The 19,562-nt window shown below is 36.7% G+C and overlaps 1 protein-coding gene and 1 long non-coding RNA gene across 2 annotated transcripts in view; both read left to right on the top strand.

Annotated features, from left to right (window-relative positions):
• The window catches only part of mpp7b (MAGUK p55 scaffold protein 7b), a 55,719-nt gene extending 39,124 nt beyond the window's left edge, over positions 1-16,595 (top strand). The window contains exons 12-15 of the mRNA XM_065269968.2: positions 10,322-10,415; positions 12,354-12,462; positions 13,276-13,419; positions 16,402-16,595. Coding sequence (XP_065126040.2) covers positions 10,322-10,415; positions 12,354-12,462; positions 13,276-13,419; positions 16,402-16,593 — 539 coding nt within the window. The 3' untranslated portion in view covers positions 16,594-16,595. The remainder of the gene's footprint in view (positions 1-10,321; positions 10,416-12,353; positions 12,463-13,275; positions 13,420-16,401) is intronic.
• On the top strand, positions 1,865-9,415 carry LOC135751209 (uncharacterized). The gene is made up of 8 exons (XR_012336832.1): positions 1,865-1,987; positions 2,077-2,225; positions 2,436-2,630; positions 3,182-3,258; positions 3,571-3,658; positions 3,764-3,884; positions 8,784-8,822; positions 8,918-9,415. It is a non-coding gene; the product is annotated as an uncharacterized lncRNA (long non-coding RNA).
• Positions 16,596-19,562: the final 2,967 nt, after the last annotated feature.

Here is a 19,562-nt window from a genome sequence, read left to right as displayed (position 1 = left end):
AATAAACTGTGTATTTTATCTTTTCTGTTATCATTTTTTTATACTAATGTTTAAAATGTACCTTTACACTAAACGATTGGCTACACCAACACAAATATATTGAGTCATATGCACTTATAATTTAAAGTTTACAGTACTTAGATTGAGATATATGTATAAGTTTTAAAACCACACTGTAAATAATTTTCGTTGTTTTCACAGTTTTTTACTGTTTTTCTCGACAGTTTCTTACTGTATAAGTTGTTTACAGTTTGTTACTGTAGATTTGTTGTTTCCACAGTATTTTAATGTATTTTCAACAGTTTTTTACTGCATAAGCTTTGTACAGTAGGCTACTGTAGTTTTCCAATGCATTATGGGAAATATTACTCTGAATACAGTATTACCAACCAACTGCAAAACACAATTACAAACGTCTATTTATATCTTAAATGCTTAATTTTTTGTGAGATATTTGGTTTAATGTCTGTTTTCACATCAGATGCTCGGTGTGTTCCTTTAACATAAATCACGTGCCTTTTCTGAGGCTTTAATGAAATCACCAGCCAATTCAATAGACATACCATCAGTTCTTAATATTGTTGCCTCTGGGTCACAAAATGTATTTTTAAGATTAGTTTAGGCGATAATATATATATGTATAATCTTCAAATAGCAGTCGATTAGTTAAAAAAGCGCTAATTTTAGAATTTGATTAAACAAATGCGGAGGGTTCAGGCGCGAGTCGGTCACATGATGTGCTCCTCAGTTCTGTCAGTAGGGGGAGTGGGAGAACGCGTGTGTGTCGTCGTATCTGTTCTGCTCATCTAGCGCGTATTTCTTTATTAATATCTGCTGGCAGAGGCGTCATGCCCATTCAAACTGAGGGGGCACCTGCCCCCTTGGTTTTTTTGAGCCAATGGATTTTTCATCCAACCTCAAAATCAAATAAGCGTCCATTAATCTGTTATTTGACTTTTAATCTGTTAATATGCACAATATTATACATTCTGTGCTGCATCCTTGTCACTTTTCGGAGATTTTCGCCGTTTTGATAGTGTTTTGATCATGTTACATTACTTTTATTCTGGCGGCAGCTGGCGCTGGCTGCAGTCAGAGCGCAGTCGCAGACGTCATCAGTGTCTGGGCGCGCTCACGAGCTCTCTGAAGTTGCTGGCTTGCTGCTGCATTTGGCTATCTGAGGAATTAAAACGTGTTAGAAACGCTCACAACATTTCCAAACCCCAGTACGGTAATGTGCAGTTGACCTTCTCTGTGTAGAAAATGTATGGTTTTAAATGTGACCGTCTCAACGTTATATTAGCAGAGATTCATCTTCTTGGCACAACGCCAAAGTTCGCCAAAGTTCACGCGGGCGCGGAATCTCACATGCTCACATGAGGTAAAATTTAATGCAAAAATCCGTTCCTCTAATAATTTTATCTAAACATATTTTTTAAAATCATTATTGAACATTAAAATCAATCACGTGGCTATAGCTTATGTCATTTTCGTTGTTTATATACTTTATGGATTTAAAATTACATTAATTTTATATGATAATGTAGTTGTTGTGCAAAATGCATTAATGACACAATTAAACAAGCCATTAAGACTTAAATAAAACATGCCGTTTCAGATGTGAATATGATGCAAATGTGTCATTATTCCGATTGAATAGTATATGATATGAAAGTAGTCATCACTTTTATTTTGGAGGTTTTTGCATGAAAGCAGCGGTTTTCAGATTGTTAGAAATGTAAGTGCCATGGAAAAGACTGAAAGCTCTATAATATTTCGTTTGATGTCTGTGTATGCACAAATTTCTGTGAGCTGTTGACACTGTGCCCCCTTAAAAAAAATTGGTGCATGACGCCCCTGTCTGCTGGGTTAATATTAATACGTATATGCTAACATTAATTTTGTGACCACAAAATGACAGAGAGCTATTACACTGTAAGAGATATTGTGTCGTCGTGTTTGTCTTCACTCACTTCATCATTATCTGGTAAGTGCTATATGCAATATCTGGTATGAGACTTTATTGGCACTAAAGGGTTCTTTCGGCTAAATTTTACTTAATCTCTGTCATAACAGCAAACAACTTCTGCAACTTCACAACGATTGTCTGGGTGTGTGCAAAAGAAAGCATGTTCACTGTGTAAAACCCCGCGCAGGGCATTTTCAAATTAACGGTCAGGGCGAGTCTGAGCTTATCGTGTTCTGTTGACAGAGACTTTGCTGAGGTAAGTAAGAGAAAGAAATTAATGTGTTAAATAAATAACGTTATAAACTTGAATTATGTTGTGCCAGAATACGTTGTGTAATGAATATTTGTGGAATAGGTTTAAAATAATACATTAATGACTGAACATGAACTTGACTGAACATTATGGCAGCTAGAAGTATTGAAAAGACGTATAATAGATTTAACAATGTTTTATCTTCTTTATTAGTGTATGTAAATCTGGGCTACAGTCCACGACAACTTTTCTACTGTAGTTTTACGCCTGCATGCTCGTCCTCTCGTCCATCGCGTGGGGATCATCACTACAGCGGGAATCGCATTGAAGAGATCCTGTGCTTGTTGCGTGGCGGTGTGTTTGTCTGCTCACTTGGATTGAGACCAGCAGTGCTTTTTTAAACAGTGGGTGAGTACTAACTTATTATTGTGTAGTTTCATAAAAGCCTACTCTTTTCAGTCACATAACTTTTGTTCATCTGCTAATAATAGGACTATGATCCATACACAAAGATGTATTGTGGATTTAAATAATATCCGCGAATATTTATGTGAAAATGTATTAGTGTTCTGCTGACATGAGATCTGAAAATGTGTTCTAGGACCTGATATGGATTAATCCAATGATCAACGTTTTCCTTTGTATCCCTGTTTTGTATATGCTGCCATTACATGATGGTCATATGTCCCGGATGATCGGGAGAAGTCACGTGGTTCAATTATTATTATTTTTTTACGTGGTGGTTCAATTATCTGTTAATAAATTTTTTTTTACCATGCATTTAGCATCAGGCAAAGCCTGCAATCAATCTATTAAGACAGAAACAATATCTTACTTATTATTATGTTGTTATTATGACAATATCATGTGATCATCTGAGTTAGAACAAAATCTATTCATTTTCAGGTATTACTGTGCAAGTGCCCTGAATCATTCTGTTGAAATGTTATGTGTTTAAGATTCTTTACGACATCAAGATGTGGTTTGGGAAGGACCTTCATCTAAATCTGAAGACAGGACATACTGGCTCAAAAAGGTACAAGAATTTTTTATACCCAATTTGAAATGTTGAACAATTACTTTACTTTACTGTACTGGACTGGTCAAGCGTTTGGTCAGGAACTGCCTATACACTTGAAAAATGCACAGAACTGGAACAGCACATCAGTTGGGAGCACATTAACAATGACTAAATTTATCTAATAATTATTTTAATATTTATAAGTAAGCAACTACTTGCTGAGTGTATTTAATGAGTGTGTATTAATCTCTTACAGCTCCCATACTTAGTACAGTATATTTTAATCAGTGTGGCAATAACTTGTGTTTTATTTTTATGTTTACACAGGTGTTTCTGATATGGAGAAAAACCCTGCACTGCTCATTTTATTTCTTCATCTTGAGAATACAGCAAGTTTAACTTTTGTCTGGAAAATGTAAGTTTTGAGTTTGGCTAACAATAGAGTTTAGATTTTGATGCAATTTATTACTCAACTCTTTAACTTGTATTCTTAGTTACTCAGTACATTTTATTTTCACAGGATTCAGCAAAGCTAACACCAACAACAATTTTTCATGGCACTTCAAACCCCCTTGATGTGAGGAGCCAGCATCAGAATGGATGGTGTCAATATCCTGAATGAAGAAGTGGAGGTAACAGAGGTACTGTATCTCTTATGGCGCTTTTCCATTGCATAGTACCCCACGGTTTAGTTTAGTTTGGGTCGGGTCAGCTCACCTCACTTTGGCGTGGTTAGCTTTTCCATCGAGTTTAGTATCACTTCGGAGTGGGAGGGATTATAGGCGTGTCGTTATATTTACGCTGCCTACTGCTGTGACATCATACACGTGAGAGCGTTGTTGTACATTCCCATACATTCATTTATTTCTCAGTCTGCCACAAAATTAAAATTGGCCACCACAAATAGATGTTTGCACATCGCGTTTATAACTACCTCTGTCTCACATGACAGTTTCTGTTCAAACACTCAACCCGTGGCGTCAGTCGACGGCGTTCCGCTGAGTCTCATTCAAGTTGCATTTAAGCATATATAATAGGGGTGCATGATTCAGAAAATTTCACGATTCGATTCTGATTTTTAGGCTCAATATTCGATTCAAAATCAATTTTCGGTTCAAAACGATTCTTGATTTAAAAAAAACGATTCACAGTATGTAAATGTAGTTTACTTTTTCCTATGTGATTGATTGTAGTAGACATACAATTTTAAAGAAAAGAAACACAACAAATTAAATGTAGTTTTAATATAACTTTATGTCTATATGCAAAAATAAAAACTGTTATGAAGCAATTAGATGACCCCTTTTATCAAACTCTATTAAATACAATTATATAGTATATTAATGATAGACAGTGCAGGTCTATAGATTATAAATGTGACTGGTGTTATAATGGTTATTATTTCTATTAGATAGAGCAGAAGCAGGAAAAATGCCTATCTTTCTATTTCTCTCTTGCCGATAAAAAAAGCTAAATCCACTCATTATTTCAGATTCAAAAGTCTACTTGCTGTTTAGTGACAGGGGACTTTACATTACAGTTTTGCGTTTTGTAAATCTTGAGCTTTGCTCGTTCAGTGCAATAGATTTTGGAAAATATATGGTTTATTAATCAGGCATGTGATTGGCTAAGGACAAAAAAGCAGGAAAATATATTGAGCCCCCCCCCCCCCCACACACACACACGCCAATCAAACTGGTGGCGGATCTATACGGATAGTAAAGTAGGACCCATAACAACTTATTTTAACAAAAAAACACATTTTAATTCATTTTACAGCTAGATGTGCAACATGCTACTTTTTTGTACAGTATGACACATAACAACTTATTTGGTGGATGTGTAACAGTGGGAATCAAAAGCAAGTGTCTTGTCCACTGCTCCATCACCACCTCTCTCTATATCAACAACCATGATAAAAAATATGTTTTAACTTATTTTTGTTTTGCATTTTTACCCAACTTTAACAGCTAGATGTGCAACATGCAAATGTTCATGTCAAAAGAAGGCCTATTTTGCCGACTTCCAAATAAAATGTAGGCAATGGCTTAAGAACTAAAGGCATGGCTACTTTTAATTTTATACTTTAAATACACTTCCAAGCCTGTACTTTGATACTTTTACTTGAGTAAAGAAGTTAAATCAGTACTTCTATTTTTACCAGAGTATTATTTTAATACAAATATCTGTAAAATGTGCTACACAGGACCATTAGTTATAATAAAGTGTCTTAAAGGTCTCTTTTTCTAATTTTAGACCCCTGTAGATGAGTAACTTTGTTAGCTGTTAAACATGAACAATAGAAGGTTGACACTAATAAATAGAAGTAATTGTACAAAAAAGTGCAGGTGCTATTTATTTTAATCAAACTGGTCAACCTTAAAACTTTACGAAACCTTTGAAACAAACGATGATACAGAGGCCGTTTCTCAATCCTAAGTCTGCAGCCTTCCGGAGGTCGCATTTCTAAGCTGCATACGTCATCAAGACTCATCAAGAGTCACAATATTAACAATAATGAAGTTTACTATTATTCTTAGTTAATCGTAAATTGTTGTAATATGTTTATCAGGGCTTGACATTAACTTTTTGAGGAACTTGTCCTTCGGACAAGTAAATTTGTGTTTCACTTGTCCATGCACAAAAGTCACTTGTCCGGGTAAAGATTTATAATATAATGTATTTTTTGAGTTTTGCTAATCAGTGGCAGACCAAGGGATTTTTTCATAGGGGTGGCCAGGCAGGGGCCAGCAGTTACTCTGGGGTGGCATATAAAATCTCTATCATCCAACCTTAAAATACTTAAAGTATTATAGTGTGTTAATCAGAATAATGTAACATACAATTGCTACAATAATTTAATTTTTATTAAAATGAATTGAGATTAACATACAATTTATAGTCATAATTCAACCTCCATGTTTTTTCATGTGAATCATGTGAATTTTGAAGGCTACTTTAATGTATTTTACTAAGATTTGTTTGGCTGCTTCTTGCTACTCTTTCTGAAGAAGGATGCTATATCTGCTGCCTTTCTCTTCATTTTTCCCTCATTTCAATGATTGTCTGGCATTAAAACACTAAAGCAAAACATTAAAACATTACCATGTTTTTAAAAACGTATTAGGGTAAATGTATCTAGATTATCTGTTATATATAAAATCAATCTTAATCCTAGCATTTACGCTGTAATGTCTGTGTGGGATTTTTTAATGTACAGTGACGAACTCTGTCAGATTCAAATCGGCTGTCACGCGGCGCAAACACACGTAGGCGCGCTGAAAGAGAGATTCTCATTATAAAACAAGATTTTAAGCCATTTATGTGTTTTTACCGAACTTTAGAAGAGAAATTTATATTCACGCCGGAGCCTGAAGAAACACTCCGTCCCGCGATTCCCGCCCCTCCGTGTTCGTCGATCAGGTTTCATGCACGAATGTAATGCTCAGTTAGGTTAAACCAGGCTCGATGAGGTAACTTATTTCCTTGCCTTTTTTCGGAACCAATATTGTTGCATCGTCCCTCTCTCAGTCGCCACCAGGATATTCTGCAATGGCGCTCGTTTTTCCTCTCATTTCTGTGAAAATTGCTGCTCCAAATCCACCAAGTAAACCGACGTGTATATGTTTGCCGCTTTGTTTCGCGTCACGCGAGTGACAGCCAAACGTCGCAAATGAGGAGAAGAGAGGAGATAAACGATCGGGTCTGATTGGTGAATACAATCATACTTCGCCATCCGCCATTTGCGAACGGTCAGAAACACGTCCTTGTTGATACTTGGAAAGGAAGGAAAATGCTTCTCTTTGTCATCTGCCACCGGTGTGGCCCTGTTGCGCGGGGACGGCGATTGTGGTTCCGTCCCGGGTTACCATGGCGACGGCTGTGAGATACCCCCCTCCCCCCTTATTATTATTTTTTTTACATATCTGCATGATTCACGTAGGTCACATTTTCAGGTCGGAAAATCCGGAATTCCGGATTAATCCGGAAAAATCACATCCCTGATTAATAATAATAGAAAAAAATGGGAGACAGAAAATCCAGCGCGTGGTCTTGTCTTTTAAATCAACAAGCCATAGAAACCGCCGTCACGCTGAAGCTTTAGCGTGGTAGCGCTCATGGTCACGGCCATTCTCCGATTGACTCGGGTTTTACACACAATATTAATCAGACTTTGGGACCAGAAGTAATTTAACTATGACTGACCCGGACCCGACTGACCATCTCAAATATAAACCCGGAACCATACTGGCCGTGGGTGCTCCGTGAAGTCCTCTAATGGTATAACTCTGCTCAAGTTCAGAAACATGAATGTCACACGAGCTTGTTCGCGTCGCATCCTAATTCATTGAGAAATAGAAAGCACGTGAACGCATACTGAACTCATCATGTCGCACACAAAATGTCATTATTAAGAGTGTCATCATCACAGAAAAACAAAAAAGATAAAAAATTTGATGCCAGATATACTTGGGCACTTTTTAATATAACTAGGCAGCGCGCCCAAGTAAAGTCAATGTGTGGGAAACACTGTGACAAGAGTGTGCAGGCGTCAGAGTGAATACGACGCAGCAAAGCCATATATAGGAATACTGAAATAAACTCATTTCAGGACAATAGTAACACGGCATTAAAAAAAATGTATGAATCGATTTTTGGAATTCTATGAATCTATTCTGAATCGGCAAAGCTTTAATCGCGATTCAAATGTGAATCGATTTTTTTGCACACCCCTAATATATAATGCGGACGTGCACGTCGCGAATGTGCCGCCACAAACTGCAAGTCTGGAAAAAACTGTTATGGTGTCCCGGATTCTCAACCTGCGGATGTTTTTCATCGCTAAAAGGGTGTTTGGAAACTTATAGCAGAACACAGATAACAACATGTTTGCTTGACACAGCGCAAGCTAGCAGTAAGCTAAAGCTAATATTTACATTATAGGGATGACGTGACGATTCTCTCAAAATATGAAAATGTGAATGTGAAAATATTTAATAGTCTACCTGTGGTCTATTAAATATTATTTATTCAAAATGTAATTCTACTTCGCAGTGGTGGCTGGTGACTTCTCTCGTAAGGGGTGCAAATTCAAAATATGTGTTCAGAGTGTAATGTGTGTTGCTCATCATGTCAAAGTATGTGTTCGTTGCGTCATGTTAACCATGTGCATCTTGCCTTATGTCAAAATACGTGCCTGCTGTAAAAGTGTCAGAAGGGTTTATGATTTTATGACACTCACGTTCACAAAATACTCGCAAGACACTAACTTAACACTAAACTCTGATTACACATGAGATTAAGCGAGATCTGGCAAACGTGAGTGCCTCTTTTATAATAAAACCCTTTGAAGCATCTTGACATGATGCGTGATGCACATAAGTTTACATGACGCGCTAAATACATGTTGTGACAAGCTTTGCATTGTGCGCCCTCGAAAAAGAAGTCACCAACCAGCACTGCGACTGGGTTATTTAAGCTTTCAATAATATGTAATGTTATTTTAACATTATCCGTAATATTTTCTCTGTTCTCTCAAGGTGGATCTCGAGACTTGGCCATGTTCTAGATTATAACTGGTGAGCTCAAAGTACATTATTGCTAAAAACAAGCATTTTAGATGATTAGTTAATTTTTGGACTTATTATTTATTTGTTTTTATCATTTGTTACAGGATTATCACAAGTGCTGTCCCCCCTGCTGTATATGATGCCCCCACCACCTACACCAGCTGTAGAAAATGTCGGTCCTGGAGTGCCGTTGTCCTGCAGAGTATTGCTCCAGCTCTAAACAAACACACCTGAACAATTAGATCTAAAGAGTCACCTGAAAACTACAGGTAGGCAAGGTTTTATCAGGGTTGGAAATAAAATCTGCAGGATTTTGGCACTCCAGAACCGATGTTGCCTACCCCTGACCTACACCTTCATCCTGCCACCACCACTCATACTACCTACAAAAAAAACTGTATTGTAATTATGCTTTTCACTGTATTGTATGATGTGGTTTTCTCATTTAGGGTAACTACACTATGGCAACCATTTGATACATTGATTGCTGACTGATTTTGTTAATTTTTATTTAACCTTTTGTATAAAATCTAATCATTTTTTGGTTATTTTTGTTAATATTGTTACAAATATACAGTTAAAACTGCACAATAAATTTTCTGCTTTTAAAGATATAGTTGTTGTCTTTATATTTAACACCAACCGATAAAATAACAGTATTTAATTTAATCGTAAAAAACACAGTAGTATATATTTTACACTGTAAAATAAATAACAGTAAAATTGAAAAATACAGTAGTATATATTTTATACTGTAAAATAAATAACAGTAAAATTGAAAAATACAGTAGTATATATTTTATACTGTAAAATAAATAACAGTAAAATTTCCAGTATAACAGTAAAATGCTGTATGTTTGATCTTAGAAAAAACAGTATAATACTGTACTTCATTTTGCAGTATGCTTTAAACTACTGTCATTCTTTCTACAGTAATTTTACTGTTGTTTGAAATACAGGAACTACTGGATAATTGTTGCCAGTAAGTTACTGTTAATTTGACAATAAACTTTTTACAGTGCATAATCAATGAGTGTACCCTGTCAAAGCCAATTTTGTACCCTTTTTGAAGGGTCCATATTTGTACTGTTAAATAAAGGTACAAAATTGTCACCAGAGGTACAAAACTGGTCTCTTAAGGTACAAATCACAAGGGTACAAATTTGTACCCTCTGCTAAGGGTACAAAAACTGTACCCTTGAGGGTACAGCCCCAGTGACAAGCCATTGTACCCCTAAAGGTACAATTATGTCCTTTCTTTTCTGAGAGTGTAGTTAAACTAAGTCTTATACTACATAACCCCTAGAAAGTTTTGGACCAGATGCTACCAGACTGCCTTCGTCATGTTAAACGTCAGTGGACTCAAAATCAGTTCCAAAAAGTCCAACTGTGCTGTTACATAAAACCGTTGCATCACGTTAACATTACGAAGCTGTGTATTAAGCAGTTAAATTGGATCTTTATTGCATTAAAGCGTTTGGATATTGCCAGTATTTTCTTTTCAACAGATACCACTCGGGAGCAGAAAAAGCAAGAAAAAGATGGGGTGGAGTATCACTTTGTGTCCAAACACACATTTGAGAAAGATATTCTTAACCACAAGTAAGCAAACGGCTCATGTGTACTACCCAACCCATGTTAGAGATTATTGTAGAGGCTACTTTGGGTTGTGTGTTAAGTTGTTTTGCACTGCTTGCTTGTTTAACCTCTTTTGTTCGGTGTGCAACTATGTTTAGTAGTGTCATGTTTAAAAATACAGATAATCTCATTATGTAAAATAAAACGATCCTTTTGTAAAAAAAAATAAAAGCTTAATTTAAATAGCTTTTTTATGTTACACAGCACTTTCATATAGATAAAGTACTAAAAAGAATAAAATAGAATAGAGAGGGCAAGAAAAAAAGACTCAACAGGGGTCTCCAACCTTTTTGTGAGCAAGGGCTACCACAATCTGGAGGGCTACGTTTTGATATAGTCTCCTTAAAACTTTTGTTTTACTTATTTTTTCATTGTTTAAAATGTTAACATAAATAAAGAAACAAAAAGGCGTCATGCATTAAAAAAGTGAAATTTGCTAGTATCAATGATGAAATTATGTCATGAGCATACAGTATCCACTAACAAATGGCGCTTTTCCATTGCATGGTACCTAACAGTTTGGTTTAGTTTGGGTCGGTCAGCTTACTTTTGGGAGCTTTTCCATCGGGTGCAGTACATTGTACCCAATACTTTTTTCGTACCACCTCGGTTGGGGTTCCAAGCAATCCGAGCTGATACCAAAAGTGACGTAAAAACACTATAGATCATTGGTCTGAGAGAAAACTAAAAGTGTAACGTAAACAAGATTTACAAGAAGCTGAGGGACACATTTCTGTTTTTAAAAATGTTTCTGGATTTTTAATCACACATTTAATCCTTGTTAACGCTTTAAAACCAGATCACAGCCTAAACTGATACTCTCTTATTCCTCCCATTTTCACTCAAAGCGAGGGGAAATCTCAAAAGCATGTGTCTGTGAACAATGTCACATTATATTCAACTAAAAGGATATTTTCAGAGCCCTTTGTGGTTTGAAATGACTTTTTGTCTTGTTAGTTAGACACAGAGACAAAAGTCAAAAAGAGTGAGACAGTAATGACAGAAAGCAGACAGACCGACTTTCCAGAGAGAGGAAACACAGGCTGCTTTTTGAATCACTTTAACGGTTTACCATCATCTTTGATTATCATAAATGCCTTGGAGCCAAATGTTAAAGCCCGACTTACAGTCAGAAGTAACTTAGCAGTAGGATCATACTTACATCAGAACTCAATCTGCATTTTAACACATTGATTTTGCTTTGATACAAATGTAAGAATAAAGTGAAGGAAAGTTTACGACAAACCACAACTTTACAGTAAAAATGTTTTCCATTTCTGATTCTCCTTGTAAGTTTACTTTCAAAAGATATTACTGTGTAAAGCATGATGCGTGTGCACAGTACAAGTTATATTTATGTCAAGCTTGATAACGGAGGACGAGGTATCACAGGCACAAAATGATAAACCACTTAATTTATTAGAATACATCTGATGTTGTTAATGCTTTATTGTTCCTGGTTGGGTGTTTTGGCATCATTCTTCAAATGTATGATCAAAAAGTTGGCTTCTATTCAAAGTGTAACACAAGAAATTGGATAAAAACATACTGTGCCAAAACTGGAAGTCTGGAAGGATGTTCCTCTGAAATATACTACTCAACTTACTCTAAATGTCACCAGAATGAGAGATTACGGGAGTCAGACACATCAAGTAACACATATTACTGCACAGTGAATGTATTTTCATAAAACATGTTAAACATGCCAAAGATATACTACAACAAACTGGAATACATCACCTACAGATGTATGTTTATATATCCTTAAATGTCTTTCATATATGATTTATTTTGTTATTTTAAGTTATAGCCAGAACTTGGCTAACAAATCCGAAACGCTCCAGATATTAAAAGGGTTTAAATGCTCCATCCATTTAATCCTCTCTGAAATGTTTCACTTAGGTTTTTGGAGTACGGTGAACACAATGGCAACTACTATGGTACGAGCGTGGATTCGGTGCGCAGGGTCCTAGCGGAGGGCAAGGTGTGTCTGCTCGATGTGGAGCCACATGTAAGTAAAAAATATTTCACGTGGATCAGATATCCATGTACAAGTGTTATCAACACCAAAACCACCTGAAGAATGTATTATTGTATATATTTCATTTCATATTATTAAAGTACCACGCATTCAGCATATAACACAAATACCACAATTAGAGCAAGATTTGAGAGAGAGAGAGAGAGAGAGAGAGAGAGAGAGAACTATGGAAAGAGGGATAAACAGAGTCTGAGAGAGCCAAGGAGCCCCATATTACATGTCATATCTGTTGACTTTGGAATATAGACTCAAGGGCAGGAATTATGTCATTCTGGACAGGGAGCTTCTGTCAACTCCACTCCAGTTGGTACATTTCCTGTGGTCTGATTATTTTTCATCAGCTTTTAAACATTTATAGAAACATTCTCACTGTATTAATGAACATACTACACGGCTGCATATTTGAAATTATGCATGGCTGATGCGAAAGGCTTTTGAGAAAGATATTGGGAAATGGTCAAGTGTTTCATTCTACTGCTTACAGATGTTCTTGACCATGACCTTTTCATTTGGAACTGGTGAAAGGAGCTTAAATGGAAATGTCACAACAACATGGAAAAATTAATTTGAGGCCAATGTCTAAACAACAGTGTTATTTTGAGGAGTAGTACTCGTATGTTGCTGTTTAGTTTACCGTGTTCCTGTGGCAGAGCAACAACTGCAAGGGAATGGTTTTGATTCGCAGGGAATATACAGTATACAATACTGATTGAATGTATAGCTTGAATGTACCAAAGTGCCAAATATAAATGTGTCTATACGTTTTATCTCCATATTTAATAGGTTATAGCAACCCTATACACTTCGGAGTTTAAACCCTACGTTGTATTTGTGAAGCCCCCATCAATTGAGTGCTTGAAACTGAGCCGAAGAAAAGCAAAAGTTCTGTCAAATCCAAATGAGCAGAAATCCACAAAAACATTTACGGTAAGAGATAATAATGATTGTGGTTTCCTGCCGCAGCCACCTGTGTTCGTGTTTGCAGTCAGATACTTTGAAAGTCTGGAGTGTATGACTGTGTGCGCTTGTAGATATGTAAAAAATCAGTATAGTTTGGGGGTTTTTTACAGCTCGATACGGCAGATTTTTAAGGGTGAATCAATTATAAATCATACAGTATAATAAGCAGACTATAAAAAGCCCATTTATGAGGACTGCTACTGTATATAGATAGATAGATAGATAGATAGATAGATAGATAGATAGATAGATAGATAGATAGATAGATAGATAGATAGATAGATAGATAGATAGATAAGCATCTTAACTTATGTTTTTTAATGGTTATTAATGTATGTAGACAAAGAAAGTTAATACAATCTTGAACGTACACTGTCAGAAAAATAGGTCTCAAGCGTCACTGGAGCAGTACCCTTTAAAAGAAGTTTTAAGATGCAATAGGTACTGATATGTATACATTTGGTAACATTTTGTATTTTTGAGGTACTAACATGAACTCTGTAGGTGCAAAGGTGAGAGCAGGGGAGAGCAGCTGCGAAAGTACCATTTTTCAGAAAAACTTAATTTTAAAAGATAATGTTATAGATAGAGATATATTTTTACTGGGGTAAATAACTTACAAGTGTGGTCTATCAGTACCAGGTGGAATTTTGTAAAAATGTAAAACGACTTCAGTATAATTTCACTTTAAACACAAGTAGTGAATTTGTCCTGCAGGGACAAAAGTAACACAACAAAACAAGATAGATTTTTGTATTACACTTAGCAGGTTTTTATTAAGTATACATGACTATGACCTCATTAATATGTAACTGCAAACATATTTTGTAATTTATCTTTGTAAAAAAACATATTAAATTACATTTTCATTTAAAAATTTCAGTTTTATCAAATGCTTCAAAAGTACCGAGCCACTAAGGTGACATTGGAGTAAAAAAATCTAACGTTTAGTTTCATGTGCTCACGTAAAACTTTCATGTGCTCATGTAAAACCTTCATGTGCAGACTTTTTTTTTAAGTTTAGTATCGCGTGCTCACATGAAACTATCGCGCGTTCACATGATACTATCACGCACACGTGAAACTTTCGCTTTCACGTGAGCACGCAAAACTAAAAACTTTTTTTTTTATTTTGCACATGAAGGTTTTGCGTGAGCACATGAAAGTTTCACGTGAGCACTTGAAACTAAACTTTATTTAATTTTTGCTCCATGTCCCCTTAGGCCCGGGGTGTCCACTCCTGCTCCTGGAGGGCCGGTGTCTCTGCAGAGTTTTATTCCAACCCTAATCAAACACACCTGATCCAGCTAATCAAGGAGGCTGTTTACACTTGGCATTAACATGCGTTTTCGTCGATCGGATCACAAGTGGACGACGTTAATGCCAGGTGTAAACGGTGTTCAAAACGTTTTGAACGCGTCCACTTTTGACCACTTTCAACCACATTCAGAGGTAGTCGAAACCACTTTCGATCGGATCGCTTTGGAGTTGCGGAACGCAATGTGGTTGAATGCGTTCGAACAGCCACATGCGACCGCCTTCTCTCCGCCCATTTATCTAATCTGAGGTATTAAACACTAATTTTACGTCTTTTTTGACTTCTGCCGTGAACATACGGTGAACAGCGCTATTTTTAGCCTTTTATTGATAAAACTACTGCGGGGTGTTCTCCGTAGTTTCGTTTTGAAAGCGTGAAAGTTGCGCGATCCTATTTCATCAATTGCGCTGAAAATTCAGAGAAAGCTCCAACAAATAAACGTACAAAACACTGTGCAGCATGTATACTTGCTAAACAAGCAGCTGGCCCTGACATAATATAAGTTTGCGTCCATATAAACTCATAATTACTCCCGCTCGCGTTTGAATGACAGCAGAGAGACTCGCCCACCGTCTCACAGACCACCCCCTCACAGTATTCAGGACAGATGCGGTCGAAAGTGGACAAAAGAGACGGATTTAAATACCAGGTGTAAACGCAATGTGTCTCTCTCGTCCACTTGTGATCAGATCGATGAAAACACATCTTAATACCAAGTGTAAACAGCCCCAAGGTCTTAGGCAGACTGGATACTTTGAGGCAGGTGTGGGGAGGGAAGTTTTAGCTAAACTCTGCAGGACACCGGCCCTCCAGGACCGACTTTGGACACCCCTGCCTTAGGGGCTCCATACTAACGCTACGTACAAAAGCACCCAACAGTACAAACTTAAATTGTTGAGAATAAAAGTTTTCAACAGTTTGAACACTATGAAAATGAAATTAAATCAAATTAGAATAATATCAATTTTCAACATATACAACAATATTAGCAGCTTAAACACGATTTACTTTTATTTTGAAAAACTCAGAAAAGTGAAACTTCAGGATCTGTTAGGTCACTAAATAACCTGTAGATTGATCAGTACTTTAACACGTGAAATGAAAAACACAACGTGATATAAGTAAAAAAAGACAGCTTTAGGAATTAATCTACACACGGAAAACAGTGAGTAAATAACACAATATTTGTCAGCTCTTTCATGGGTTTGTGTACTAAAGATGCTGTCATAGTTTGGGATGCAAACGTTATCAGGGCTCGGAGAAAATTGCTTTGTTACTTTCGTCCCGCGTTAGTTACTTTTGCCCCGGTTCTCCCCTACTTTTTAAAAGTGTACCACCCCAGTGTGAGCATTTTTCTGCCATTTTTATTTGGATTTTATTTGAAATTTATATGAAAAATATTAGGAAAATATTACTGCATGTAATTGATGCAGTATGATGAAGACTTTTCTTTGACTCATCACTGTGCAATTTTTCAGAAAACGAATCCTTCAAGGTTCTTATGTCCAGACCAAATAAAAATCCTGTGGATTTAGAAACTGCCACACAAAAAATAAGATTCTTTTGAAGATTAATTAAATAACACAGTACTACCATACAGATTTTTTTATTTTTGTTTTTTTTTTTTACAGGAAAAAGACTTTAATGATATGATTACCAGTGCCCAAGCCATGGAGAGTAAATACAGCCACTTGTTTGAGAAAATCATCATCAATGATGACCTGGCTATGGCTTTTACTGAGCTGAGAGACCAACTCAAGAAGATTGAAACAGAGAGTCAGTGGATCCCACGTACATGGACTCATGTCTTGGGGTCGAATTAATGTGAAGACGTATGTTAACATTTGGAGATTTTCAGCATAAGAAAACATTCGATTATAATAATAATACACTATTCGCAGTGTCCTGGCCAGTCGTGAATCAACTCCATTCATATCCAGCAAACACATACTGTGAGAGTGCATTAAAATGTTCTTTCATGCACTTCAAATGTTTATGTTAAAAAACAAATAATTGTGACGAACCCCCCGCCCCAATTCCTACATAATGATATGCATTATGTTATATTAATGGATGATTTCTCTTCATGTATTGATTTGGTGCCCCATTGTGGCTCATGTTCTGACATTAATCACTTGCAGACGTGGAATCTCCACAGCAAAGATGTGTTCTCAATTTGACTTAAGTGAGGTGAAGTAGGACTACGATTTATTTTTTTTGAAAATTGTACTACAAGATTGAACTTTGGATTAGACCTCTGAAACAAGTCCAGGTAGTTCTATGCACTCGAACATTTCCAATCCAAGTTTAGATTTGTTCCTGACATTGAACCTAACCCGGGGCTTTACAATGATTTAAATGTCTAAGTGTTCCTGAGGAAAGTTAACGTTTGCAAGTAAAGGAGGTGATCTGTGGGTCAACCTCTCAAAAGGATCAATGCAAAGCACCTCAAGTTCCCCACACGGGTTTCGCAGAAAAGAGGTGACCTAGCTTTCCTCTGGAAGCAAGAAGAGGAAGTAAAATTTATTTTCACCAGCACTCAGTAGAACTGATGAGTAACAACAGAGTTTCTGGGGTTAACTTGGATAGCTGCCTAGCAAGCATGAGGGACAGAAGTCCACACACACTATACCTGCCGTTTAAAGGGACACTCCAGCTCCCCTAGAGTTAAACATTAGATTTTTACCGTTTTGAAATCCATTCAGCCGATCTTCGGGTATGGCAGTATCACTTTTAGCATAGCTTATTGAATCTAATTAGACCATTAGCATCACGCTAAAAAATAACCAAAGAGTTTCGATATTTTTCTTATTTAATACATGACTCTTCATAAGAAAGTTACATTAAAACTTGCGGTTTTCTAGGCCAATTTGGCTAGGAACTACACTCTCATTCTGGCGTAATAATTAATGACTTTGCTGTCGTAACATGGCTGCAGCAGGCGCAATGATATTACACAGCAGCAAAGTTGTAACTTTTAATTTTCTGTCAGTCTTAGTACACAATGTAACTACAGAAGTTTTAAATAGGAAAAATATCGAAACTCTTTGGTAATTTTTTAGTGCAATGCTAATGGTCTAATCAGACCAATGGTTTATGCTAAGCTATGCTAAAAGTGGTACCGCCAGACCCTGAGATCAGTTGAATGGATTCCAAAACGGTAAAAATCAAATGTTTAACTCTAGGGGAGCTGCAAAATAAGCATTTTTTTTAGTGTCCTCCTTCATACTTTCAAAGTCATGTGGCGGGTGAACAACTACGCTAGAACTACAATGTGGTTGTCTCTCTCTATTATAACCAATCTATGTACACTACCATATGTAGTACTCCAAAAACCTGACATCTATTTTTGCTAGTGTGTGGTCTTTTTCACGATCCCTATCCATACCGCTCTCCACAGAGTTTAAGACAAAATGTAATAATCCACCTGCTGAGCTATTTAGTTTTTTAATGATGAAATTACAGTCATACGTTTAAAGCAGGAAACCACCATTTTCCACTTTAAGTTTCCATGTATCAGCGGAGGATATTATTTTATTGGTCAGTCACAGCTTGTCCAAATGTCAAATGGTGTATTTCTTTTAGCTGTCCGTAATTGATTTATAATGCATAGAAAGAAGCTAGAATAGAACCAACAAAGAGATTTGGACACTTTATTTGTATGGTTTTGTGCGAAGGAGCTGCCTGGGTAGGAAGCCCAGGCTCTGTGGCTTTACAAGAGGTCAGGTTCCTTCATGGGCTGACGTCATTGCTATTAAAGGGCTATCTGATTCTGAACAGCCAGGCCGGAGTGCGTTAAACAGACTAGGACATTTTGAATGCGTGGACACGCGTGCACTGAAGATGCCAACAAAAATATGGCTAGCCCAAGCAGAGCTGTGAACAAGGATTTAAAATAACTTTTCGATTTAAATAAAGCGGCTGGAAACAAAAGAATCGGTGCTTTCGTGATTCGGTCGCTAAGTAGAGCACTAGAATCAGCGCAAGAACAATGTTGATGTTAACTACAAACAAAAGCCTAAAATCAAACAAAGCATACTTCATCCTCCCTGTCAGACCGCTGCTTGAACCATAGTCAAGATCTGTCCTTCATTACCTCTCAAAACAGAACAACCATTTGTGGTCAGCGAGAGAAACAAGACATTCCAATAACTACTCCCATGTTTACAAAAGAAGGAAGTTATTTTATATGAGGTTGTGTCAAACATAGCTTTTTAAGTAGACTAACTCACGATGAGTGCTAAAAGGTTAAGAAGTGCACTCGTAATGGTCTCGAGAGGGCCACACCTTCGCTTTGGACGGCAAAGAGCCTGCACACCTTTTGCCAAACCATGCAATGATCGGAGCCAGAGTTAGTCAAGAAACTTCAGTCAGAGTAAATTGATTCATCTCCTGAGATCTCACACTCTTGTTAAGTGTATACAATGGAGATGTTAAGATACAGATTGATTATGAATCCATCAGTTTATATAGGTCATAAATCTAAATTTAAAGAGTATTTATTGAAATTTGAGTTGAAACATTTCAAAGACAAATATTTTACAATGAACGCTCTTGTGTTCGATGACAAAAAGCACACAATTTTAATGTTTTTATAGTACCAATAAATCAACAGAATTATAGAAATGGGAACGTTTGGTTCAATTCCAAAGACGGGTTCCAGAAACAGGCTGCTTTTGTGCCGGCACACATTTTTTATTTATTCTTTTATAAACTTGTCCTACGTTACCGCATCTGTGTAACCTCAATTGTGATTTTGCTAACAGTCCATTAGCAGGCCATTGTCGGATTT

The sequence above is a fragment of the Paramisgurnus dabryanus genome, chromosome 6 (assembly GCF_030506205.2).
Source record: "Paramisgurnus dabryanus chromosome 6, PD_genome_1.1, whole genome shotgun sequence".
NCBI lineage: Eukaryota > Metazoa > Chordata > Actinopteri > Cypriniformes > Cobitidae > Paramisgurnus > Paramisgurnus dabryanus.
The sequence above is the reverse complement of the archived record's forward strand: the minus strand, read 5'-3'. Positions and strand labels throughout refer to the sequence as shown.